At 47.4% G+C, this 26,132-nt stretch overlaps 2 protein-coding genes across 2 annotated transcripts in view; both read left to right on the top strand.

The window, feature by feature from the left end:
- Nucleotides 1-11,946, top strand: part of ascc3 (activating signal cointegrator 1 complex subunit 3) — a 92,430-nt gene extending 80,484 nt beyond the window's left edge. The window contains exons 37-42 of the mRNA XM_084471187.1: nucleotides 2,530-2,754; nucleotides 7,062-7,213; nucleotides 7,937-8,087; nucleotides 9,281-9,502; nucleotides 9,903-10,078; nucleotides 10,428-11,946. Of these exons, the coding sequence (XP_084327313.1) occupies nucleotides 2,530-2,754; nucleotides 7,062-7,213; nucleotides 7,937-8,087; nucleotides 9,281-9,502; nucleotides 9,903-10,078; nucleotides 10,428-10,560 (1,059 nt within the window). The 3' untranslated portion in view covers nucleotides 10,561-11,946. The remainder of the gene's footprint in view (nucleotides 1-2,529; nucleotides 2,755-7,061; nucleotides 7,214-7,936; nucleotides 8,088-9,280; nucleotides 9,503-9,902; nucleotides 10,079-10,427) is intronic.
- A 1,845-nt stretch (nucleotides 11,947-13,791) lies between these two features.
- On the top strand, nucleotides 13,792-25,701 carry sim1a (SIM bHLH transcription factor 1a; the record flags this gene model as incomplete). Its single annotated transcript, XM_084471454.1, has 11 exons — nucleotides 13,792-13,966; nucleotides 17,413-17,489; nucleotides 18,495-18,584; nucleotides 18,699-18,807; nucleotides 18,928-19,013; nucleotides 19,323-19,522; nucleotides 20,117-20,223; nucleotides 21,115-21,262; nucleotides 24,085-24,262; nucleotides 24,410-24,830; nucleotides 24,944-25,701. 11 exons carry the CDS (start codon nucleotides 13,792-13,794, stop codon nucleotides 25,669-25,671), a joined length of 2,319 nt encoding a protein of 772 aa, XP_084327580.1. The 3' UTR covers nucleotides 25,672-25,701.
- Nucleotides 25,702-26,132: the final 431 nt, after the last annotated feature.

Below are 26,132 nucleotides of genomic sequence, written 5' to 3'. Positions count from 1 at the left end.
CATCACATCTGTGTTCAGGAAGCTCTCACTCCTCTTCATGGACAGCAACCACTGACACGTTTATACAGAGAAAACAAATGGAAGGGTGAGGGGGAGGGCGCAAGAAAGAGCCGGGGTCAAAGGTCAACGTGGAACTAACTGAAATTAAGCGTGGAAAAGAAGCTCTTTTCTTGTTTTACGGAGCGGCGACTGAAAAGTCCTTTATCTTGTTGAAAGATGGTGTGTACGTTACAGGCCAGGAGACTGATTTATAGGGTATCTGTGGAAGGTTTGATTTAACTTTGTGAAAGGCATAACTATCCAAAAATGATATGAAATGAAATCGATATTCATCAATACGATTGGTGCTATTATTGAATCCTATCAAATACTTACAATGTCATACATTAAGAAAGTTTTGTGCAAAGGGAAAAGTGTGCATGGAGCAGCACTTACTGAAACAATTATACACTGTGGGGGAGGAAAAGAAAACCGCCAAAGGGAAACAGTGTGTTCCCCTCTCCGCGTGTGCGTTCCTTCTCCGCGTGTGCGTTCTCCAGGGGATCTCCAACACCAGCAGTGAGGCTAACATGTGGAGGGCAGGTAGTCAAGCTGCAACACATTGTTTCCCTCCTGCATGCGACGTGTGCTTGGACACAGACCAACACCACCCACCCACCCACCCCATCGCCCGCCAGGACGCAGCATAATAGGCCAGTCACACACACACCCTCTAGTCCACGCCCCCCTCTTGTCAGGTACACAGCCCCGGCCACCCTCCCCTTTCACCCCCCTAATGTGGGGCCTCTAATGAGCTCCAACTGCTCTGCTGCTGCTCCTCCTTCTCTTTTTACTTTTATCACTCGCTCCCTCCCCTCCTCCCGCCTCCCTCTTCACTCGGGGTCGGCCTTCTAACACATCCACCTCCTCCCACAGCCCCCCATGCCCACCCACCCTTGTTCTGTCTCTCTAGACCTCTAACATGAAAATCCCCGTCCCCGTCCCCATCTCCTGCTATTGGCCCTTGGTCTCTCTCTTCTCTGGCGCTTCTCCAGAGGTCCCAGGGCGCAGGGGGGAGACAGGCTGAGGCTAAACACCAGCGTTCTTCAGAGGTCCCAGGGTAGCAGGGGCTGAGGCTGAGCACCAGAGGTCCCAGGGTAGCAGGGGGTGAGACGGAGCACCAGAGGTCCCAGGGTAGCAGGGGGTGAGACGGAGCACCAGAGGTCCCAGGGTAGCAGGGGGTGAGACGGAGCACCAGAGGCCCAGGTTAGCAGGGGGTGAGACGGAGCACCAGAGGCCCAGGGTAGCAGGGGGTGAGACGGAGCACCAGAGGTCCCAGGGTAGCAGGGGGTGAGGCTGAGGCTGAACAGGGGGATGACGGGGCCCAGGCCGGACGGACAGGCAGTCGCTCTGATCTCCGTCTGTAGATATATAGGCGTTCTCGCCTAACATCCGCATGCGGACGCAACAGCAGCGCAGCGGAGATCCATCACTCACGCCGTGATTTCTCTCTCCACCACCACCAACACCAACCATCCCCCCCCCCCCCCCGACACACACACACACACACACACACACACACACACACCGTTCCCTCTCTGCTCATCCCAGCCCTGGTTCTCAATTCCAGGCTTTTGAAACACTGCCTCCAGTCAGTGATGGATGGAGCCCTAACAGTCCAGGGCAGGGGGAGGCCGGGGGGAAAGGCTGTGACAAATGCCTCCGTCGGAGCCGCTTGATGGGACTCCATTAGCGGAAGTTGAACTGGAGTGAATTAGGGGAGCTGAGCAATGCGTGTCCATGCATCTCTCTGCCCAAACCGCCACTAAACAACATGGCCAAACGTTGAACCTCAAAGCACAGAAAACCATTCAACCGTCATATCTTTTTTTCTTTTTTCACTCGGCTGGGAGCTCATGGGTCTCTGATGTCTGAACAGGGGGCACCCGTTTTATTTTTTGGTCATCCCTCACACTGAAAAACTGGTGACTGCTTCAAAGACTTTGCAGAGACCGTCCGCTCTTCTGAATATTTATTCGGAAGGGAATTGTGTTTGTCGAAACCACAGCCATGGGCGAGTAGTAATATAGTGGTATGGAGCAAGAAAGGATCGCCTAGTGTCCAGTCAAGCAAGAAGTGGAAGTGCATGCATCGTTATTCAGCATGAAAAAGGCCAAAGCCTCCTTTTCAAAGTGTGGCTGTGCTGTGATCCAGGTGAATCCCTGTTTTAGGGGCCGCAGCTCCTACATGGAATCAAGAGCTTTCCACGTAGGAGTCAGAAACAGAAAACGCTCAAAGACTCGTCTTTTCAGGCAGGCTTTTATTCAACAGTGTGTGTGTGTGTAACCGCATGTGTTTTTCTATTCCTCTACCTTTTTTCACACCTGTATTTGTATTGTTCGCGTGTCAAGCGCTCAGTGACGTCTGTGACAGGTGCTGCATAAATACATGTGACTCACTTACCTCCGCGCCTCCTCGTCTGTCTGTCTGTCTGTCTATCCACGCATCTAACCATCCATCTATCCATCTATCCATCCATCTATCCACCAGGACGCGGAGGAGTACGCCGAGCTGCCCGTGCGCCACAACGAGGACCAGCTCAACAGCCAGCTGGCTCAGCAGCTCCCCCTGCCTGTCAACCCCCACTCCTACGACAGCGCCCACACCAAGACCCACCTGCTGCTGCAGGCCCACTTCAGCCGCGCCGCGCTGCCCTGCAGCGACTACGGCACCGACACCAAGACGGTGCTGGACAACGCCATACGCATCAGCCAGGTGGGGAGGAGAGGGGGGTGGGTGGGTGGGTGGGTGGGTGGGGGCGGAGAAGATGGCGGGTGGGGGGTTGCTTATTCCTGGTGGGGTGTGTGTGTGTGTGTGTGTGTGTGTTGGGGAGGGGGTGACGTGTGTGTGGGTGGGGGCGGGGGGGGTTAAAGAACCGCATAGCACAACACCTGATACAAGGTATAGTGTTAGGTATGACGGTCTGCAAAGACCGTTTCGGGGTTGTTTATTCTTTGGGGGGGGGCGGGGGCGGGGGGGTTTCAGCCGCAGACCTGCACTTGCTCCGCCGTATTTTGTGGTCCTCCAGGGACGCAGCTCGTCTATAGATCACATCACAGGGAGAGCCCTGAGCGCTTCTCCATCTGTCCCCCCCCCCCCCCCCGACCCCCAGGGTCGTCTCACCCCAGAGCCGGACCGAAGCCTCTGTCCGTAGCAGGGCAACAGAGGGGCTGGTTTTATTCTAAGTGTTTATGTTCAGATCAAGTTTGAATGCGTGTTTCACGGCCGATGTGTGATGTATTTTTTTTTAAGTGATTTTCTTTGTTTTGTTTTTTTTGTTTTCACACAAAGAGTAACTTTTTTTTACCTATTAAAAAAGTCATAGCTCATAAAATGGTGCATTTTGTGCGTGTGCACAGAGAACCAGCAAGCCCGTAAATCTATAGATTGAGCGAAATGGGGAGAGGGAGGGAGGGAGAGGGAGAGCAAGAGGGAAGAGATTATCTCGGAGACATGAGGGAGACCGTTTAGCCGCGGCATAGAAAAAACACCAGAGACCCACACAAACCTTGGTAAAGACAGCAGGGAATTCAGCAGATCACCGGAGACACTTGTGTGTTTTGCATCTTAACTAGCAAAGTGTGAATTCAGAAAATAGCCTCAAGAATGTGTTGGCATTGAGATCCTAGGCCTAATAGGAATGATGTGTGTATTAATATATATTTATAGTTATATACTGTATATATCCAATCGCTTCTGAATCAGAAGCCATTGATATGAATTGAAGATAAAAACAAGTTGTCAGAGTTTTTAGGCAGGAGCCGATCCTCGTGATTCAATACAACAAACATCCCTTAAAATGCGGATGAGACGTGTGAAGTATTTATAGTGGCAATGATCTGCCATTGTTAAACGGGGGCCGTGATCTGGTTGTGACAAACCATGCCTCCTGCTGTCGCCTCGTCAGTGCCCTACCAACACCCAACACAGTCTGCACGGAGGATCTCAAACGGCTCCAAGCTACAGTATCTCCACGCGTTGCATGTGGAAGGAAAGTCTCTGAGAGTCTGTGAATCCTGGCCCGCTCCTCTGTGTGTTTGTACACATGTGTTTGTGATTATCTCCACGTTGGGGTCAGGGGGCTGCAGCTGTAGGCCGCGCTCCTGGCGTCTCGCTGTGGCAGGTGACTGGAGCGTCGCCTGACCGTTTTATGGCCCTTCTGATTGATTTGTAATAGTTCTATCTGAGTGGTCTGTTGGCTAACGAAGGGAGTGCAGATGTTTTGTATACGTTTGTTGTGCTCATTGTCGTAAGCTGTCGCTCTTTGTGTAACAGCAAGACCGGCTGGAGCTCAGAAGGTAGAGCAGGTTGTCTGTCAACCGGAAGGTCGCTGGTTCGATCCCCGCCGTCGGTGTATGCATGTGTGTACGACTGGGTGATGTGAGGCCACTTATTGTAAAGCTCTTTGTGTGGCCAGGTTGGAAAAGCGCTTTATGAATACAGTGTACTTACCATTTGATTCTTTTTTTTCCACTAAATCTTTCACGTCTCAGTGGTTGGCGACAAAAACAACGTAGTTATTGATAGTAGTCACGTTTTATTTTATATATTCATTTTTTTGTCAGGGACAATGCAAAAAACATTGTAACAGGTTACAATACATGAAACAGATGTGTTGCATATAGGGTTTCTAGACAAGGCTAATTTGCGACCCATGTCCCTGGTTAGGCTTTTCTACTTAAAAAATGGTCATTACATATCATCATTACCAAAAATACATTAATTAAAGTGAGCACATAGTAAGCAGTGACATTACCACATTGGAGTAAGATGCTCCTAACTAAATGTGGCACACAGCACTGTAGGACTGAGGTACAAATGCATCTCAGTGAGACAAAACATGTTCTGATACACAGTCATGAAACCTGGACTTGCAATGACAAATTTTTCAGTGTCAATTTGAATCCCTTGAAATATCCACTTTATCTAAGCGATGGGCAACTAAGACTATTAAACAAAGACAGAAATGAGGTCTAGAAGTAATTGTGTGTATATTCACTTGCACTCCTAATCCCATAAAACAGGGTAAATGTCATGGCAGCCACAATAAGTATACAGGCTGGGAACAGAATGAAGGAAGGACATATTGGATCTGACTCTATCGGAGCCTCATTAGTGAAACTACATCCCAAAATCACTAGTTAATAGCTAATGATAAGCCAAAGGTTATGTGTAGTGATGTGTGACAGTTGGTAGTGAAGAGAAACCAAGAAAAACAGATTTTCTCTGAAAAAAGACAATGTTAAAAGTTTGACCGAAAATTTGCACGGCAGGTTTTCCTCAGATTAAAATATGTTTTTGACTTTACTTCCAACCCGATTCGACAAGGGCAAAACTGCCGCTCTGATTGGCTTGAGTTTTTTTAACATAAGGCCAAGATGCCATATTTGAAAATTCATTGCTGCCCAGCCACGACCAGGCTGATATTCATCGCTAAACAAAAATGTGAATATCAGGATGCTCTCTTCGAGGCTTACCACATGATGAACGCTACAAAAAGAACACGCCATTCGGATGCTTCACAGATATACATTACGAATGAACTAACTTGGCGCTACGGCATTGTCTCTCCTCTCTTGTCTCTCTTTACGGCCCCTCCCTCCCAGCTCCACGATTACGTCTGCCATGTGCTGCCACCCATTTGCTCAAGCAGCTACTGTGAAATGTTAATCGCTCCCTTAATTTGTGGCGCATTAGCATTTTGATTAACTTCCCCGGGCGCCGTGGCTGCACTCCAGGCGTCTTTTTAGCCATAGTGACTTTCACCGGGATGACTTTTGGATTAATTAAGTGTGTTGGAGTGCAGCTGTGTTGTGCACTCTTAATTCACACCAAAAGGGAGGGGAAGGTGGTCCAGATCAAGCAGGAGGACGTCACCTTGACAATGGCGTAGGTCATGTCAGACATGCCTACAGGCATGTAGGCGGGAGGGGTCAACATTCGCGGAAACGGCCAATTGCGTGGTGCATAGATTATAATAATAATAATAATACATTTTATTTAGAAGGCGCCTTTCGGGACACTCACCGTACACAAAGTAAAAAACACATCAAGGGGTTCTTGTTATAATGCGGGCAGCTGAGTTCTGGATCAGTTGAAGTTTATGGAGTGATTTTTGAGGGAGGCCAGAGAGTTGCAATAGTCCAGGCGGGAGGTGAGGAGGCTGTGGACAAGGATGGCGGCAGTGTGGGGGGTAAGGGAGGGGCGGAGGCAATTGATGCTTCGTAAGTGGAAGTAGGCAGACCGGGTGATGTTATTGATATGGGATTGAAAGGATAGTGTGCTGTCGAGGATGACACCCAGACTCTTAACCTAGGGGGAGGGCGAGACGGAGGAGCTGTCAATAATGAGTGGGAAGCTGTCGGTTTTCGGATTACATATTTTAACGAATGTAGTCATTGATTAAGCATGAGCTGTTGTATTACTGTTTAAGTAAAAAGAGTCAAACGTGTTTGGTTGGTAGTTGTCCGGCGTCTTTAAAAACATGAATTCCCAGATAGAGACATGAAAGAGTATCTGGGCCGGCTGCTGTCACAATTCAGATGATGCTTATTATTCACGCCGGTGGCTCATTTCCACAGACCCATAAAGTATTCTGTGATGACATTACCATGTCCGTGCTGGCAGGCTCAGCCATTTCCACCCCCTCATATACAGACTGCAAGCGGCTAACGCGATTGGTTCACAGCCGTACATGTGTACAAGCACAAACCCATCAAATTCAGACAGATCAAATCCCCGTCCTCCCACGCCTTGTCCCACGCATGCATCCTGTTTGACTTGGATCTACGTCACGCCAGGGAAGCGACCTCGGCTGCAGCGTGGCTGTGAATGCCATTTGACATTGTGTTGGATAAGACACAACCAACACTCCCCAACGTCTTTTAAGCATGTTGTAACAAGTTTCCACAAGCTACCCTTTTTTCGATCTTTATTTCATCGATATGTACAATTGATTTCCACCTCTGGTTGCACCTATGTCAGAAAGCCCATGTTAAGAATCCCCACTCTCGTGTTTCCAGGCTATGCTGGATGTGGCTGCCAACGAGGGCTGGCTGGTGACGGCGCTCAGCATCTGTAACCTGGTCCAGATGATCATCCAAGGCCGGTGGTTGCAGGACTCCTCCCTGCTGACGCTGCCATGCATAGAACAACAGGACCTCCACCTGTTCAGGTAAACGTCAAACCTCGCCTCACTCCCCCGTCAGCCACGCAAACACAACAGCTGCGGCCTCTGGATCAGCTTCGCGTCACTCACAGCTCCGGAGCATGAAAGGTCTGCGCGCCGCATACTCAAACAAGAGGCGGGTCACAGACAGAGGTTTAATGTAAGCTGTGGTGCGGCGGGTGCTAGGCGAGTGCCTGCCCACACTATTGTGATTGTCTGATTAGCAGCGCTGTATGGCCCGGCTTGCATTACCCATGCTGCACTATGGGAAGTCAGCAAACATTATTATTATCACATGCGCCACCGGCCAGTGTCGGAAAACCTTCTAACCTACCTCCTCCCCCATCACACACACACGCACGCACGCACGCACGCACGCACGCACGCGCACACACACACACACACACACACACACACACACACACACACACACACACGGAAGCGCACGCACACACATACACGCGGATGGCAGCACATACACGCTGACTTGAGTGAGCGTTCTGGAAGGCAATCTGGAATAGGTTTTCCGTGCACACGCCGTATGAATTTCCAAGCCGGTGTCCTGCGGTGACGAATAATTTTGTGCAAACTCAATAAGAATGCTAAGAGAGGGATGAGGGAGGACGGTCGCCGTGGCGATGGCCAGCGGGGAGTTCTGGCATCACGTGACCAATCCCCCCCCCCCTCCCCCTGACCCCCACGCACACACCCTTTCATATCTCTCTGCAGGAAAGGGGCAAACCGAAACAAGAGGGGCGGGGCCAGTGGCTTCCAGGGACCAATAGAAGGGCTGCCTGAGCTCATTGCCGCCTGTGAGGGAAAGGAGAGTGCGTTCGCTGCCATCGTGGGCCAGGAGCTCAACGCGTTGCAAATGTCTCAGGTACAAACGGATGACGTTATGTCCGCACTATAAATCTGTGAAGTGCGCTGTTCATCTCCCTTTGGTTCTTATTTCCCTATTGCGTTTCTCTTGCATGCTTCACGCCTCCTCTCTGAAGTTGTTATTGTGGTTCTGTATAAATATGTGAATGTACATACAGCCCTGTACTCGTACCTGATACACAATGTCCCGACCGGGACTCCCGGTTCTAGTCAACCGCAGACACCTCCACCATTCCCCCGTTCACCCGTTGACGAGGATTTCATCCCTCCAATATAAGTGCTAATTGTGGCTCTAATGAGAGTGTCTGGACACCATTGCAGGGTCTCTGTGGCCTTGCCCAATCAGTGTCGTCGTCCCCCCCCCCCCTCCCATCCCTCCCTCTCTCCCTCTCCTCTCCTTTACCCTGGCTACAGATACTGTGGACTCTCTAATTAAATAATTAGATGTGCAGCAGTGTTCCTGTCTTGATTCTCTCGGGGAGAGTAATCCTCGCATAAATAGCTTTTGCCGGGTGAATCAGAAAGGCTTTTCTCTCTTCCATACGGGCGGGCACACATACACACACACACACACGCACAAGCACACACACACACACACACACACACACACACACACACAGCCTTATCGACACGCATGCACGCACACACTTTCTGATCTGTGCTTCCTCTGTGTGTCTCTTGCTGTCCTTTCTTATCTGCTCCTCCTTTACCGCTCTCTTTTTGTTATGCTTTATATCTCCTTTTGGATTTGCCTTTGGAACTCAATGTTAAATTCACCATGAGAACACTTAAGAGGCGCCTGAGACCCCGATGTAATGTGTGTTTGAATGATTCAAGCTTTTGTCAAACAAGAGAGACTTAGCTGATAGATCTGTCCATCTTACACAGGGCTCCCGCTTAAATCCCACATTTTCTCCTCTCTCTTTCTCTCTTCCTCTCTGTCTCTCTCTCCTCTGTATCTCTCGCTCTTTCTGTCCCCTCCTCTCTCTCTGTCAAACCATGCCAAACCATTTTTCCTATTATCCTTCCACGCCTTTATTTTCTTATTATCTTCCCATCATTTAATTCTTCCCTCTTCCTCCTTTCCCTCTGTAACTGTGTCTCTCTCTACTCATATCTCTGTGTCTCCCCCTCAACCCTTCCCTCTTTCTCTACTCCAACCGTTGGCCTCCTCCTCCACCACCACCACAGGCCTGGACCTACCTCAGCCACCTGCCCGTGGTGGAGGTGCGTCTGAGCGTCAAGGGCTGGTGGGAGGAGTGCCAGGAGCAGACGGAGCGCCCGGTCCCGGCAGCCGGTGGCAGTGGCGGCGGAGGAAGCTTCCGGGAGAAGCAGGCCTGGCTGGACGTCCACGCCGACCAGGAGTACGTGCTGCAGATCAACATGAGGCGCATCAACATGGGCCAGCAGAGGGTGAGTGGAACACCAGCCAACGGGCCTCACAAACTAGTCTCTTCAACGTAGGGGAGACCATAGGCCGGTTAAGAGGCTGAGACTCATCACGACCAGGCTCGACTCCGATGAGAATCTTCTTGGAGATCATAAGCAGAAGTTCTTGAATCTTATCATGGTGTTATCACCGTCAGAAAAAAAACCTTGCTCTCCCGATTCATACGGCTACTCTGTTACATTGTTGTTTGTTTAAGCTACCTTGTGCACCACTTTAAACTTTTATCAGATAATTTCAGGGTTCTCGGCCTCACTCTGGAGTCCTTTTGGATAAATGTTTGCCCAAGGACTAAATGTCAACGTAAATGTGCACCACGTCACCGTATGTGTGTCTCCAGTGTTGTTCTGTTTGATGCCCCTCCAGAGGAAGCAGGACAGTAAGGCGCAGGCCCCCCGCTTCCCCAAGAACAAGGACGAGGGCTGGTTCCTGGTGCTGGGCGAGGTGGAGCGCAGGGAGCTGCTGGCCATCAAGCGGGTGGGCTTCCTCCGCAACCACAACGACGTCTCCGTGGCCTTCTACACGCCGGAGAAAACCGGGAAGTAAGCAAAACTCCACCGATACATGGGGTTCTGACTCTGCACATTCAATCGCCTGGACGGTTTGTTTCATTGATACCGTTATAGCGTTGATGAAAGGTCTCCAGGGAAACGGAAACAACTTGTTTTTTTAAGATTGGATGAATGCAGGTGTTACTTGGATCAAATCTCAACAATAGTTAGATAAAAGCCTTCACACCTACTTCATGTGTGTGCGTGTTGTTATTGGGACCACACAAGGCATGTTTTGGAAGCGCTGGCGTCTGTTTGGCGAGGCTGCTCTGTGGGGGGGTGTGACGGGGGGGGGCCCTGTGCCTTCACAGAGCTGATGGTTGTCCTGTTGCGTCGGCAGGTGCATCTACACGCTGTACCTGATGAGCGACAGCTACCTGGGTCTGGACCAGCAGTACGACGTCCACCTCAACGTGACGCCGGCCAGCATCTCCGCCCAGGTGAACACAGAGGTCACCGACGCCACCAAGTAATCCAGCATCCAGTGAGACGCCGGTAGACGACGGCGGCGGCAAGCTGTGCTTCAGCTACAGCCCCCGGAGCGGCTGGCTGGCTGGCTGGCTGGCTGGCTGGCTGGCTGGCTTTGGAAGGATCTTCAGAGAACGACAATAACAAATTTAACAATAGTGCCAGAACACACATGGATATGCCCAAGGAGGGTACACTCACCTGACAAGGTTACCAAAGACCAAGATCAAAGGAAACATCTCTGCCGAGGCGGATTGCATTTAACGTTTACGATTGGCTTGAATTAAGGGGAAAGCGTTTTCTTGTTATCTTCATTATGTTTAGTTTATGTTTACCAATCAGCCACTGTGATTGCAGTAGGAGATGGGTATGTTTTTCCCAGAGAGGCATTATGCTTGCACTTTAAAAGCAACCGGGGAGCTGTTAAGGATATCAGTATGATAACACAAGCGTACCAACAAACAGTTGTGCTCAAGCGCAGACAAGATGCATTACTGTTTAATGACTAAATAAATGGCTATTAACTGAATAAATGGCTAGTTTGTCACAACTGGTCATCGCCATAAAAACCCGATAAACATTGTTTGCTGTTTTGGATTACTGCAATTTTGTTTTTTCTGGAGTTAAATAGTCTGCTGGGGAATCCTTAAGACGAGCAACAAGTTTGATTTACTTGTTGAGAATCTGAGAAAACAGCCAGATGGTTTTACAGAGAAAACAAAACTGGAGTATAAAATAAGGCTGGGGAAGTAGTTGACAAGACTTTGTTTAAGTTCCCAGAGTGGGAATATCTAGCAGGTGTGCAGCATGCTCAGCCGTTTGCGGGCTTCACTTAGAAATGTCCAAACTGTCAAACTATCAGTAGAAGAATATATCTGCGGCTCACTCCCATTCCAGAACCTCCAGGGGCCTTGGATAGACTCAAACCGCATCCATCACCGACGTAAAACGTATGGAGCAACACTTTAGTATTTGATTTCAATACTGTTTGACAACTGAACGGTCCTTTGCATCGTGTTGTGGTTTAAAGAGTTTTTGAGGAAAAATAAATGTTTTGTTTAGAGAAAATAACAATTAAATTAGAAATTGACTTGTTTTACTTTGTTGCTATTTATTTCTCATGCAAAACGAGATGATAGTTAACAAACCATTCGTATACTTCAGTTTCACTATTTGAGTCGTGTCTTTGCAACTCTTCACGCCTACACATGAAACGTATTGACTGTTTCTGCTCGGCACAGCTGTGCCTAGGCGGTCGACATGTGGCCTGCTGGCTGCCCTATAACCCGCAACCTCCTGCAGGATATTCGCATTGGCACCGATACGGTCAAAATCTGGCAGTCTTTTTTTTTTTTCATAGTGGATAATCCATGTTCGCATTAGCAGTCACAATTTCCCTAATAAACATCTTTCTGAACACTACCCTATTTTCACGTTTAACTTTATAATATTGCCTTTGCTTTGTTCATAATAGGCTATTGCAGGAATAATCAAACATTTATCGTAGGCCTATAAAAGGGGGGGTGGGGGGGGTAAATGTATGGTTTGGACTAGAGTCAAGTTTCGTGTAGGCCTATTAATCATTTAAACGTTATTCTCATCTGGTGTCTTAAAATATGACACCAGTTTTTTTGATATATAAATGTGTTTTATGCAACATTTAAAGTGAGGATAAAACCAACGCTATTCAACAGGCTCGGCGTATATTCGTTTCCATTCGTTTCTGTGAATATGCTTCTTGGGTGGAATTGTTTGTAGGTGGAAATATATGCCTACAAAATACACAATATCAGATTCATTCGTCTGTCTTTGGATGTTTCGTGGTAATAAACATTACTTGGGACATAAAGTGCATGTTCCAAGTAATGAGCGTATGAACTATAACATACAGAACTGTAGTTTCCATATATTGAACCTGGTTGGGCCGAGACAGAAGCAGCATTCCAGTTGCTTGTTGGCCGCGCTTATCACTGGACAGCCAATAGGGAGAGGCTGATCAAGGATCCTCAATTGCACCATTATCCTGTTCTACCTCAACGCAATGTCCGGTCTTAATTCAGTGAGCTGTATAAGCCAGTTAAATGTCCCCGAAAACAAGAGAAAACTACAACAACGTGACAAGAATAACAACAACGACCAGGAGAATAAATATGGAGTTTGTAACAATATTTTCACATTATTATTTTGAAAATGATGTAAAAAAAAACTTTAAAAAAAACGCCCCTTCTCTCTCTCGCCTATAACGCGTATTTGGACCACCCCGTTCCAGGCAAAGCGCCGTGGATGTGAACGCCCAGAACGAGGTTAGGGCTAGTCCAAGCAGCGCACATTGTCCAATGATATCCCAGACTGCTGGTAAACTGGTAGAAGTGGGCGGGTCCAGGGCTGTGCTGGGGGAAAGAGGGAAACCGTGAGTAGATGTGCGAGGAGGCGTTAGAAACCCAGTGCATTCATGTAGCATAACACAGATCTGATAGAATTAAAGCCTCACTTGGTTCCGACGAGAGAATTTACACACGGACACCAAATGCACGCATGCTACAAGCTGTTGATTCGTAGCCATCGGATGGTAAGTTTGACAGCTCCCTTGTGAACGACGTGTATGACGAATAGGACAGTGCTTATTGTTTTGCTATAAAGAGCAAAATATATATATATATTGATCAGGAAAAATTGCTGTTATATCTTTTGAATTTCTAGATAATGCTAAATACCATGTCTAGGCTACTCACACAAGTGTTTGTCTGCAGCCACTACAGTGATTTATTTCAATAGCAATTATATAGCCCTATAGCCATACAACCTATATATATGTAGGTATCACTAAACTAGAAACAGGCCAAAGTAGGCTACTCAAATGTTGTGCCTTGTCTTTTTTTTCGCTCAGGTAAATGTGCAGAGGAAATCCAATATCTGAAATCGACATCGAGGATGGACCCGGGTGTGTGAACCCCATGGCAGGCCACAACTTCATATCCAGCCTTACAAATCGGAATCTATTTACCTCTTCGGCTTTTCGACGCTTGGTAGCCTGGAAATATGGGAATGTGACATTGTGGATTTAGTTGGGATAGAGCCACATTGCTATTTATACGAGACACCAGAGCGTGCGTTTGGAAGCGCGTCCACATAGACACACGACGGACTGACAACTTATGAAATGGTCTAGTATCTGAGAGCTGCACAAGTCCACTGATTATACTCTCACGGGGAGTCAAAGTTACTGCTTTTTAAAAATGAAGGAAAAATCTAAAAACGCTGCCCGGACTCGACGGGAGAAGGAGAACAGTGAATTTTATGAACTGGCCAAACTTCTGCCCTTGCCCTCGGCGATCACCTCGCAGCTCGATAAAGCCTCCATCATCAGGCTGACCACTAGCTATCTAAAAATGAGAATTGTGTTTCCCGAAGGTAAGAATTTATTATTTTATTTGTTACGTATTGATTACAATTATTTATATTTGTGTTTTGTATTATTATTATTATTATTATTATTATTATTATTATTATTTATACTTTAAAATTGTTATTGTTTATTTAAATCAATGATATAAACGAATACTAGGCCTAGGCTGCTTCAGAATAACATTTTAGAGATTTTTAGAGAGATCAATTCAATATTGAGTTACAATATGTGCTGTGATGCATTTTATTATTTTGGCCACCTAGAGCGTGTTGCTTTTAATGGAACTTTATGATACAATATGATGAGAAAAATGGGTAGGCCTAATCATTTCTAATTGAGCAGGATCTGAGAGACCGTTTCATTCCCTTCCTGATATACCACTTATTTAGGCCTCCTTCCAACCCACTGGTCCTGTCTCATTTTTTATACTAAAAAAACATTGAGCTCATATACGCCTAAATGTTTTGTTAAGAAAAAATATATATTGTTAGTCTCACAGTAGAGACTAACAATATATCTATATACATATTTGCCGATTATTATAGGCCTATAATTTATCTTACCACCTATTTAAACGTTGTAGTAAAGAACGCGCAAATAGGCCTACTTCTTATTTAAGAGTAAATTATCGATCAAAGCATTAGCAATTTTCTTTGTATATGTTTGCACCAGAATCTCATAAATTGTCTTAGGTAGGCCTGTGTTATGCAATAAGAAACCGCCATTCTCCAGGAATATCCCCCAGCTACTCTTACTTTGAAATTGCTCACAGTCTATTAGTTCACGCCACTGTTATGCATCTCTTCATAGCCAGGCTACATGATGCTGCACTCGGAAGACGATTAGCTGACATTTTGCCGCCATCCTCTCCGGTCTCCACGGAGCCTCTTGTCTACGTGACCATCGTGAGGCAACTACAATTAGCGCTGTCGCGTCACAATATCCATCTGCACTGATCTCGTTCACTGCAGCAATCGGCGCCTTTATTTAAAAAATAAAAAAAAACGCATGAAATAATAGACGATAACAAAAATACAAGAGGATATATGGTTTTAGCAGTTGGGCATGTTATGGTTCAGGTCCTTGGTAGGCCTACTCTCAGGGTAGGCCTACTCTCAGGATAGACCTACTCTCAGGGTTCTCAGTGTAGGTCCTACAGTATTCCCCACATACATTTTTTAAGACCCAATCGCAAGCTGTTATGTTAGGTATTGGACAGCAATTAATCAATCATTATGTTGAGTGAAGAAAGTCATATTGGAATAGTCCCCATCAAATACCAGAAGAAATAAAACATAAGTGACGTGATAGAATATACTTTAGACCTATACACACGAGGCTATGACCCACCGGCCTGAGTAGGCCTCTAGGCTCCACAGTTGGCTCACAACCAGTTCTATATATATATATAAACACAGTGTAAACACAGTGTCTACACCTACATAATAGTCTAGCATTGCGCAGGTCACAGTGCAATGCACGACCGCAACAGCAATACAGATTTCTAGCTATGCGCACGCAAGTGGATCGATCAATAATTTAAATAACAATCATGTCAAGCTGTCCTCTGTTGGTGTAAAGACCAGGCTACCTGGGTGTTTAGGAGGCTGGGTCAGAAGTGTACAGACCCTGTAATGACTTGTCCTTATTAAGTGCTTTAGCAGAATCCAGGGCAGTCCACCGTCGGTTGAACACATATGCCTCTATGAGGCTGCTTAAATCAAGTCATGCCATTTCCCATGTAGGCCTATTTATTAACATTCAACACAAGAGCTCATCTTATTTTAAATGAACAAATCACGAGGATAAAAAAGTAATTAGGCAGATTTTCTTGTCGCAGTATAATCCAAAGAGGACTAAATATTTTATATTGCTCTAAATATAGCCTAACTCTGAAAATAATGATTGAGGAGAGATATTCAATTAACGTTTAAGTCTGGAAATAGGCGCATACCATTCAGCTCGGCTGATGCATGCATGCACACGACTAGGCCTCCTCGTTTTTGTATCGTATTTCCCTTGTTTTAATATATTATTATAGTCAGAAATGCTCTTATTTAAATATAAATATGTGTTTATAGAGACATTTTGTGTGTGTGTGTGTGTGTGTGTGTGTGTGTGTGTGTGTGTGTGTGTGTGTGTGTGTGTGTGTGTGTGTGTGTGTGTGTGTGTGCGCTCATCTATATTCTAATGTGTGTGAGAACATGAAAGGTCGTTTCCATAACTCGTCGCCCTCGGACTACATAGGCAACTACAACATGTCTTTTTTTGTATGGCTGTAAGCTACTTTAGTCTATTCACTTTACAACACTTGAATCGGTGAGCTCGTCCTTAGATCTATCGCAGAGTAATACCCCTACACTTATTAGCCTACTCACCCCACTCCCGACTCAATTTTGTGATTATAGATGAGAGATTAATTCCCTGTGGTAGGTCAAGTGTGGCCGAGGCGGGCCGGTTCGGACTCCCACACAGATTAGAGCTCACAGCCCCGCGGCCCTGGCGCTCCTCGACGGGAGATTGGACGTGAACTCAGTAGTCCTGCAGCATGTAGGTTGCGGGCAACACCTCTGAGCAAAATATACCCAATAACACCAAGACGTTCGTTTTATTACAGGCTTCAGACCTGCAGGTATCACGCACTGCATGTAGCCTATGTGTTATAATGCATTGGAAACACGCTATAGCCGTTAATTGGTCAGCGAAACAAATTTGCATTTATTGATATTTTATAAATTAGCCTATTATAAATTATATATATGCTTGGAGAAGGTGGATATATCCTGCTTCTTTTATCGTTGTTTTTTTTATAATGGCCCTATGTGGAGCCTATTTTGAAGTTGTGATTAAAAGGTTGTTTGATTGTTTGTGCAAATGCGAAGTCTATAAGTCTATATTGCTTAATATTCAGATGAGATACAGCTGTACTGTGATCTTTGCGTGGCACATGTTTGTTTTCCAAGCCCAGGATTTGCATTTCAATCGGGGATCGGAGCTCAGGGACGGCTACTCTAATTTGTTGTATTGAGTTGGGATGTGTTTGTCCTGGGGAATTTAGATGCAGGCCTACAATTGTCCTGTCTGTGAACGGTCTCTGGCAAATGTTTCTAACGTTTCAGATTACCTATTAAACGAGGATTTTAATTTTATATAACCATTTTTTTCCATATATATATGATAGGCCTATAGATTATTGCAACAACGAAATATAGGCTACCATACGTCCGTTTGTCTAATTTACACTGCATGACTTTTGCCTTTTTTTTTTACTCATTTATTTATAATTCCATGTTAAATCAGAACCCAATGCTGTGGTTAGGCAAATCATGTATAAATATTATGCATCCCCCGTTGGTGTTTCGATTTAACCTTAATCCTACAGAATAATAAAAGTCTGCACGTCAGTATGTAGCCTAATGGATGGGCCTATTTCTTTTTATCTCTGTCCCAGGCCTTGGAGAGTCCTGGGGTCACGTGAGTCGTTCTCTCGACAACGTCGGACGGGAGTTGGGCTCGCATCTTTTACAGGTAGCCTACGTGCTCATTCTCTGTAACACACCGTTTCTCTTAACTCCGGGATGTGTTGCATGAGCCATGAACATGTTTGGTGCTGCCCAAAAATGTATAGAATTATTATCGTTTTGTTTTAAATATTAAACAAATGTAACATATATAAGCTATATAGGCCTATTATATTATATTTTGTTTCAATTATAATAATTATAAGAATAATAATAATACGGATAATTACCATCTTAATATTATTATTATTATTGTTGTTAATAATAATACAAATAATATTATTAATATTATTATCATCATTTTCATCATCATCATCATCATCATCATTATTATTATTATTATTATTATTATTATTATTATTATTATTATTAGTTGTTATATTGGTGTTAGTATTTGTATTATTATTATTATCGTTAATATTACTCGTCAGTCAGCCATATTGGTGTATTTTCTACGCATATTTTAACGGGCGTTGATTCTCCGCCTGCTGCCGCCGCCTCCTGCTGCTCTCATTCATGTGGCTTTTACTCTGAAAGTAATAAGTTCAATGCATTCATAGTCACGCGCCGAGCTCGCGGCTGTCCTCCAGGGCTCCGCGCTCCTCGCGGCTCCAGCATTATTGTAACAACATGGAGCCAGCGAGGAGCAGCATTACTGTTAAGACGACGTAATGTTAAAAGTACATGGGAATTATATTCAGGGATATTTATTTTTTCAATAATAGTAATTTATTTATGATTACTATTATGAATATGGCTGTTATGGTATTATTATAATTATAATTATAATTATTATAATTATTATTATTATTATTTATATTAAACAGTATTTATTAAAGTTACTGTCGGCAGTAGGCTAGGCCAATGTTAACGATACAGGAATAATGAGATTAATTGGTATCATAATAACCTGATAAAGTAGACTGCAACACCCTGATTAGGCGTTCATTATCCGTCCTAAACACGCCCAAATAAACCAAACCAATTGACTGAAGTTGTTTCCAACCCCTAGACGCTGGACGGCTTCATCTTCGTCGTGGCTCCGGACGGTAAAATAATGTACATCTCTGAGACGGCGTCCGTGCACCTGGGCCTGTCGCAGGTACGGCGCCCACAGCGCACTGACCCCTCGATCGATCCGATGTCACACGTTTAAAGGCCTTGTTTATTCGTGCAGCGTGATTCGGTCAAATTAAGGGTGTGCTATGTTCAACAGGTAGAGTTGACGGGGAACAGCATCTACGAGTACATTCACCCGGCCGACCACGACGAGATGACCGCGGTCCTCACAGCGCATCAGCCCTACCATTCGCACTTTGTTCAGGGTAAGGGCAACGTCGTCACACGGCCTGCAGGCAACGGGCCTAGGTTGTAGCTTACATTACAGTTGGTCTTAATGTGGCTCCGTCTGTATAACCCTGTTATTGACTTTTCCCTCTCTCTAGAATATGAAATGGAGCGCTCTTTCTTCCTCAGAATGAAGTGTGTGCTCGCGAAGAGAAACGCTGGTCTCACATGCGGGGGCTACAAGGTAACAATCATTGAAGTCACTCCGATTAAAATTAAATCAGAACAATAATAACATTCAAATTACATATGATTTACAAAATGTATGTGATGGCAACTTTGAAAATTCATATTCATAAATAACAATATTATTATGGTTATAATTGTTATTATTATCCCTTTTTAATTGTCAAAGCAGTTTTCAGTTATGAAAAAAAAGGGCATTCAATAATTGAGTGACTTGGCTCTTCATTGAGCAGTGGACCACTGTACTGATGACAGTCCCTAGTGCTGTAACGTCAGTGAACACCTCGCATGTGGTTCTGTGCTATAGGTGATCCACTGCAGCGGCTACCTGAAGATCCGCCAGTACAGCCTGGACATGTCTCCGTTCGACGGCTGCTACCAGAACGTGGGTCTGGTGGCGGTGGGTCACTCGCTGCCGCCCAGCGCCGTGACGGAGATCAAGCTCCACAGCAACATGTTCATGTTCCGCGCCAGCCTGGACATGAAGCTCATCTTCCTGGACTCACGGTACACTCGCTGCAGCCTTTATGTGTGCGTGTGGGTGTGTGGGTGTGGTGGATGTGTGTGTGTGTGACTATGTCAGTGGTTGGTGTGCGAGTGAGTGTGTGTGTGTGTGTGTGTGTGTGTGTGTGTGTGTGTGTGTGTGTGTGTGTGTGTGTGTGAATGTGTGTGTGGCTGTGTCAGTGGTTGGCGTGTGTGTGGTGTGTGTGTGTGTGTGTGTGTGTGTGTGTGTGTGTGATACGTGTGGGTGGATGGTTGCATGCTTGTGTGGTTGTGTGTGCATGTGTGTGCGTGCATGCATGTGTGTGAGAGACAGAGGGAGAAGCGAACAGACAGAGAGAGATTGAATAAGAGAGAATGTGTATGTGAGAGTGAGGGAGAGAGAGAGAGAGAGAGAGAGAGAGAGAGGGGTGGGGGGGACGGGGGGTGTAAGGCATGTCTCTGAGTATTTAAATGAGTGTTTACTTCATAAATGGCTTCATTGTGCATGCATTAACGTACGTTTGTGCGTATGTGCGTGTGCGTGTGCGACGCCCGCCAGAGTGTTGATGTGTAAACACTGGGCTTCTCTGAGCCTCACTGCTGACACTGTGCTGACAGGGTGGCTGATCTGACGGGCTACGAACCACAGGATCTGATTGAGAACACTCTGTACCACCACGTCCACACCTGTGACTCCTTCCACCTGAGATGTGCACACCACTTGTGTGAGTTAGTGAGTCTGTTTTGTTCTCTCACCCTCCACCGTCTGGCAGAACACACAATGGAAGAATAGCAGCCCCCTTGAAAAAACACCATCAGCGGCGGCGCACTGGGCGACGTGTCGGATGTGCTGTATCGTGAAAGTGAATTGTGTTTCTGTCGCCATGTTTATGTGATTGTGAATTGTTTTGTTTGGTTGCTTTATTCACCATGTCATTTGGGGATTGACGTGAATCATGTGAATTATGCAACGACAAGTGAGTGGAAGGTGTTTAATTATATTGTAAGGGATTCCTTTGTTTCCCCTGTACAGCAATTGAAGGGTCCATATGGACCTAGTTTCATCTAAAATTTCTAAAAATATATATATTTTTGTTACTGACTGCTTTTACATATTTATATTTGTATTTCAATATCCTTTATTGTGTCTTTGAATTGTGTTTAACTGTTGTTAGTTTCCAGTATCAAACAACCATGAATCAAATGTCTGTACAACACATGGCACTGATCAGTGTGCGCTGCAATAGTAATACAGAGGAATTGGCTGTGGAACACTCTGATCATCCACAGTCAGCCCATACATAAATTAATTTGCATCCAAGTTAGAAAAACCATGTGTCTCTCTTTGTTAGCGTTGTGTTAGCTCAGCGTAATAAACACCCATGTGTTTCTCTGTGTTTGAGCTCTCCCTTTAGCAATGTGCTGTAGCTCACGGTAATAAACACCCACGTGTTTCTCTGTGTTCGCTATCTCCCGTTAGCAATGTGTTGTAGCTCGGTGTCATAAACACTTGTCTTTTTCTCTGTGTTGATATCTGCCTTTAGCGCTGCATTGTGTCGTTGTCCTGCGTGTGTGTGTGTGTTTCTCTGTGTTTGACGTCTCTCCCTCCTCCGCAGTGCTGGTCAAGGGTCAAGTGACCACCAAATACTACCGCTTCCTGGCCAAGCAGGGGGGCTGGGTGTGGGTGCAGAGCTACGCCACCATCGTGCACAACAGCCGCTCGTCACGGCCCCACTGCATCGTCAGCGTCAACTACGTTCTCACGTGAGTGACATCGCCACACACACGCACACGCGCACGCGCGCACACACACACACACACACACACACACACACTGCTGTTGTTTCTACTGAGAAAAGTGAATGCAAACCAGGCGAGGGATGGTATGCGGGTTCTGCTGAGTTGCTGGACCAATCAGTGATCTGTGATACAGAGTGAATAGAGTGAGAGTCGAATACAACCCCTATACATTGATTTTTTTTTCTTTTTTGATTATATTTGAGTTGTTTTGAATGGGTCGGGTGACCTATACTGCTGGACACTATGGATCACATGACCACCATGAGTGTGTTCTGTCGTCGCCGGGCCAGGGGAGGATTATATCTCCACATCTCAGTAGGGCTGTCATTTCCCTCTTTTTGATAAGATAATGAATATTGGCACTAGAGATTTCAGCAAACCATCCCCTGTAAAAGCAATTAACTGGAGGTTAATTGGAAACGCGACATGTGTTTGTCAAAGCCCTGTTTTGGTGGATTCGCAGAAATGTCAGCGCAAGATAGTTAGATTTTGCTCCGTGTTTTGAATGCATCGGATTCGTCTTGGGTCAAGTCGTTTCACCTGTTTATTACTGGTGGACTTCTTTTTATATTCCCCTCTCCTCTTCCCCTCCTTCCTTCTTAAACAGTTTGAGGAGAAACCAGAGACAAAAGGTTGATTTTTACAAACGGAATGGCCAACAGTGTGTAATGAAGAATGCTTAACTCTTGCTTTCATTTGATGGAAAACTTTGCCAGTCTCGTCTGTGCTTCTGCTCTATCCCTCCCTCTGCTGCTGCTGCTGCTGCTGCTACTGCGTCAACAGAGGAACTGTTGCATTAGCTGCTGCTGTGCCAGGGGAAGGCTTATGTTCAGCGCCAGTTTGTGTCGGCGGGCCTCAGGGTTGTTATTAGCAGACTTTGCGCTCATGTGTTGGCTGTTGTCTCACTTCGGCCCGGGCCAAGTAGGGCCCCAGTCACCTGGCAGAGTTTATCTAAGCACGGCTTCTCCGTGGGCGTGTGTAGACGAACCACAGAGAGCCACTTAGTCTGCCTCGCACTGATGTGGGATCTGCAGGCTCTTTATCCTACCCAAATAAGCTCCATTGGGATTCAATAAAAAAAGAAAAAAAAGAACAGATTGTACCTCCTTCCATTGTTCAGCAAATAAAACTGCATGCATACCAGAGATAATGGCTGGACGTCAGCCAAGTACCAGCAGAGTATACGGGTGGACATTTATTTGCCTGCTATCCCATTATTTAATCACCTTCTGTGTGTTAAGCATATGTGCGACCCGGAGTGCTGAAATGGCTGAGGCTTTTTGGAAAGACATCCATGAAACACAGAGAAGATCCGCTGTGTTCAGATTCTCCTGGCACAGAGAATGTTAACACACAACACAACACTTTCCTCCCAAAATTCCAAATCCATAGCGGTTATTATTTCAGAATGTTTTAATCGGTTGTTTGTATGTACGTATGTACGTACCAGACTCTGTAGGCCCCAGTTTGGGTGAAAAGGAGTTCCTTATTTATTATTTTGGTTTTATCATATATTTGGAGCTTTATTGTCTCTGTGGTCTTTCCAAACCACAGCCATATCTCACTTTGTATATTATCACACATTATCAGGACGAAGAGAAGTCTGCATAAAACAATAGGGCCAGGTCAGACTCGGGCTGTGGTCCTGAGTGTTCTCATGGTCCGCTCTGGTCAGCTCTGGTACCCCCCCCCCCCCCCCCGGCTACCCAGGTGGGGGGTGGACCCTTCACCCACGCATGACCCCCGTGTGTTTGGCTAGCACTGATAACCTCTTTATTTGCCTGGTCTGTGGTAGTGCCATAGCGCCACTGTTGGTTACAACATAACTGCTCTTAAGTAATTCTATGGCGTGCAGTGAGGCAGATACAGAACTCTCAGACATGTATTTAATTTACATTAGATAAAAACCAGCCGATGGCCCAGCCATTGGTTGAAAGCTGAACAGAACTGCAGAGTCTGGCAAAGGCTTTTCAAAAGTGTGACGCAAATGTGATTCTTTGTGGTTGTGTGTGTGTCTGTGTGTGTGTGTGTGTGTTTGTGTGCATGTGTGTCTGTGTGTATTTGCCATTATACAGAGAGAGGGGAGAGAGAGAGAGAGAGAGATAGAGAGAGAGTGAGACTGTGTGTGTTTCCTTCGAAGCATGTGTGTGTCCATATGTGCGTATACGGTTGCGGAACCGGACAAATATGTATAAGCAAGACGGATCAGTATTTGTCCAAAGCAAACCCAGCTCAAGTTTCTCTCTTGTCTAAAAGTTGATTTATCGGCCAAAGCAAGATCCATACAGAGCTTTACCCAGAAATCAATTCCCATCTTCCCAGTGCTGCGGTGGCCAAGGCGATTGTGGGGGCTAGATGTTTCTACACACAGCCCTTAATCTCCTTGTGTATTTGATTGGACAGCTTCTCTTCTGTAGTTTGTTTGTAAAAGGCCTTGCTACAATCCCTCTGGTGAAACAAGGATCTCAGCAGCCGGTCCACGCTTTAATGTCTTCCCCTCTTCTCCCAACCCCTTTCTCTTCTCGTTCACACGCATGTCGCACGCCCGCCCAGCGTGGCTCCGGTCTAATTGCTGAACGATGTAAATGTTTTTTTCCGCACCTAGTGGGAAAAAAAAAAACAACCAACTCTAGGAGCACACGTGTTGTTTGCGGTCTTTAGACGAGAGTCCTGCCGCGGCAGCCGGGGGTTTCTCTTTGTGTAATTACAGAGTGTGATTAATTCGTGGGCCCCCGAGCTCGTGTGATGTGGTGTGTGGTCTTGACGGGGATTGCTCTCCTTCTCAGGGAGACGGAGTACAAAGGCCTGCAGCTCTCCCTGGACCAGGTCTCTCCAAAGACCCCCTTCCCCTACAGCAGCATCGGCGGCGGCGTTGTCCCCAGCGCCCTCACAGACCACCGCAGGACCCCCAAGGCCCGCGCGCCCCGTCCCAAGACCAAGGCCCGGCTCTCCCCCTACACGCAGGTAAACCCTCACCGCGTCCTGGAGGTTATGGAACGTCGTGGTTTGTCAATCTTTCCGAGTAAAATCATGACTCAACCCTCTAAAAACCAAACGCCAGGACGGAATAAACCTTTTGTTTATTTTCCCCCTCATCCCATATCCTAGCAGTACGGCGGCTTCCAGACGGAGCGCTCCGAGTCGGACCAGGACAGCCCCTGGGGCGGCAGCCCCCTCACCGACTCCACCTCCCCGCATCTGCTGGAGCAGAGCGAGGGCTCGGAGAGCACCTGTGCCTACCGCCAGCTCCCGGACCCCCGCCCCGTCTGCTACGGCCTCCCCCTGCCCGAGGAGCACCACGCCGTCGCCAACGGCCACTCGCTCGCCCACGGCCACGCCCACAACCAGGGCTGCGAGAGGGGCCGCTGCGAGGCGGGACGCTACTTCCTGGGGCCCCCGCTGCCGGTCGGAAGGGACGCGTGGTGGGGCTCCGCACGCTCCATGGCCCCCACGCCGAAGGGCCCCTCCCTGGAGAACCCGGGGGGCTACGACGGCGGCATGCCCCACATCCATGCCCTCCAGAACCTGCACGGTAAGACCAGACGCCGCGTATGTCGGCTTGCGGGGATGGACGAGCTCGGCCTCTCGGCCCTGCCTCGTGGCCCTCAGTCTGACTGACCCCGCGCGGTTGTTTCCTCTCCGCAGGGCGAGGTCAGTGGGACGAGGACAGCGTGGGGAGCTCGCCGGACGGAGGCTCGGCCAGCGACTCGGGGGAACGTTACCGCGGGGACAACTACCGCCTCAGCCCGCAGGAACCCAGCAAGATCGAGACCCTGATCCGAGCGACCCAACAGATGATCAAAGAGGAGGAATGCAGGCTGCATCTGCGCAAGGGCCCCCACGACACGCCTCTGGGGCCCGCCAACGGCCTGCCCCGGGGCCAGTCCTGCTTCTCCCCCGAGTACCCTCAGGCGTCGCTGCCGCTGCAGGGCGTGGCGTGCCGCGCACTCAGCCAGGCGCTCAGCCCCGCCCAGAGCCCCGCCCCGCTGTCCAAGCTCAGCAGCCCCGGGTCGGAGCACCACTCCGCCGCCGCCGCCAACGACTACCTCCGGACGGACCTGTCCCCGATCTCGGTGCCGCTGCACCACCCGATGGGCCGCGCCGCCGGGCCCTGCTCCGTCTCGCCCACCCCGGCGCCCGCCCTCTACCCCGCCCAGCCCCACGCGGCCTGCCCCTACCTGGACAAGCACGCGGCGTACTCCCTGAGCGGCTACGCCCTGGAGCACCTGTACGACTCGGACAGCCTGCGGGGCTACTACGGCGCCACGGCCACGGGCGGCAGCCACTACGACATGACGCCCCACCTGCGCATGCAGGCGGAGCAGAGCGCGGGACACAAGGCCACCTCCGTCATCATCACCAACAGTAGCTAGCGGCGAGCTAAGACCCCCCCCCCCCCCCCCCGCTGCATTACGTCTTGGATGCACACTGCAGCCACAGCGCGTCCACGGAAAGTACGCTGAACCTCTACTGATTGGTTTGATTCGTTTGTGATCTAAGCGACGGTTCCTCTTTGCACTATCAGAGAAAAACTTGAGGTTTACGCCATGTTTTAAGCCCCCGCAGGATGCGATGCGAGTCGATATCAGGTCCACGGTTGTATGCACTTAATGCAGAAGAAGCTACAGCATAGCAGCATAGACACTATACAGCCAACATTAAATATGCAAAGCCCATTGAGTTTTTATTATTGTTCCCCCAACCCCCACCCATCTTATTCATAGCCTTTCAAAGGGCATAGGTACTGCTATCTAGGGTAAATGAGAATTTACACCCACTTAGTGCAACTATACAGTATTGGCGACTGTACAGTGTGGGATGTTAAGAGGGAGGG

This window comes from Micromesistius poutassou (genome assembly GCF_964030765.1).
Source record: "Micromesistius poutassou genome assembly, chromosome: 8".
Lineage (NCBI taxonomy): Eukaryota > Metazoa > Chordata > Actinopteri > Gadiformes > Gadidae > Micromesistius > Micromesistius poutassou.
This window is presented reverse-complemented; position numbering and strand designations above follow the sequence as displayed.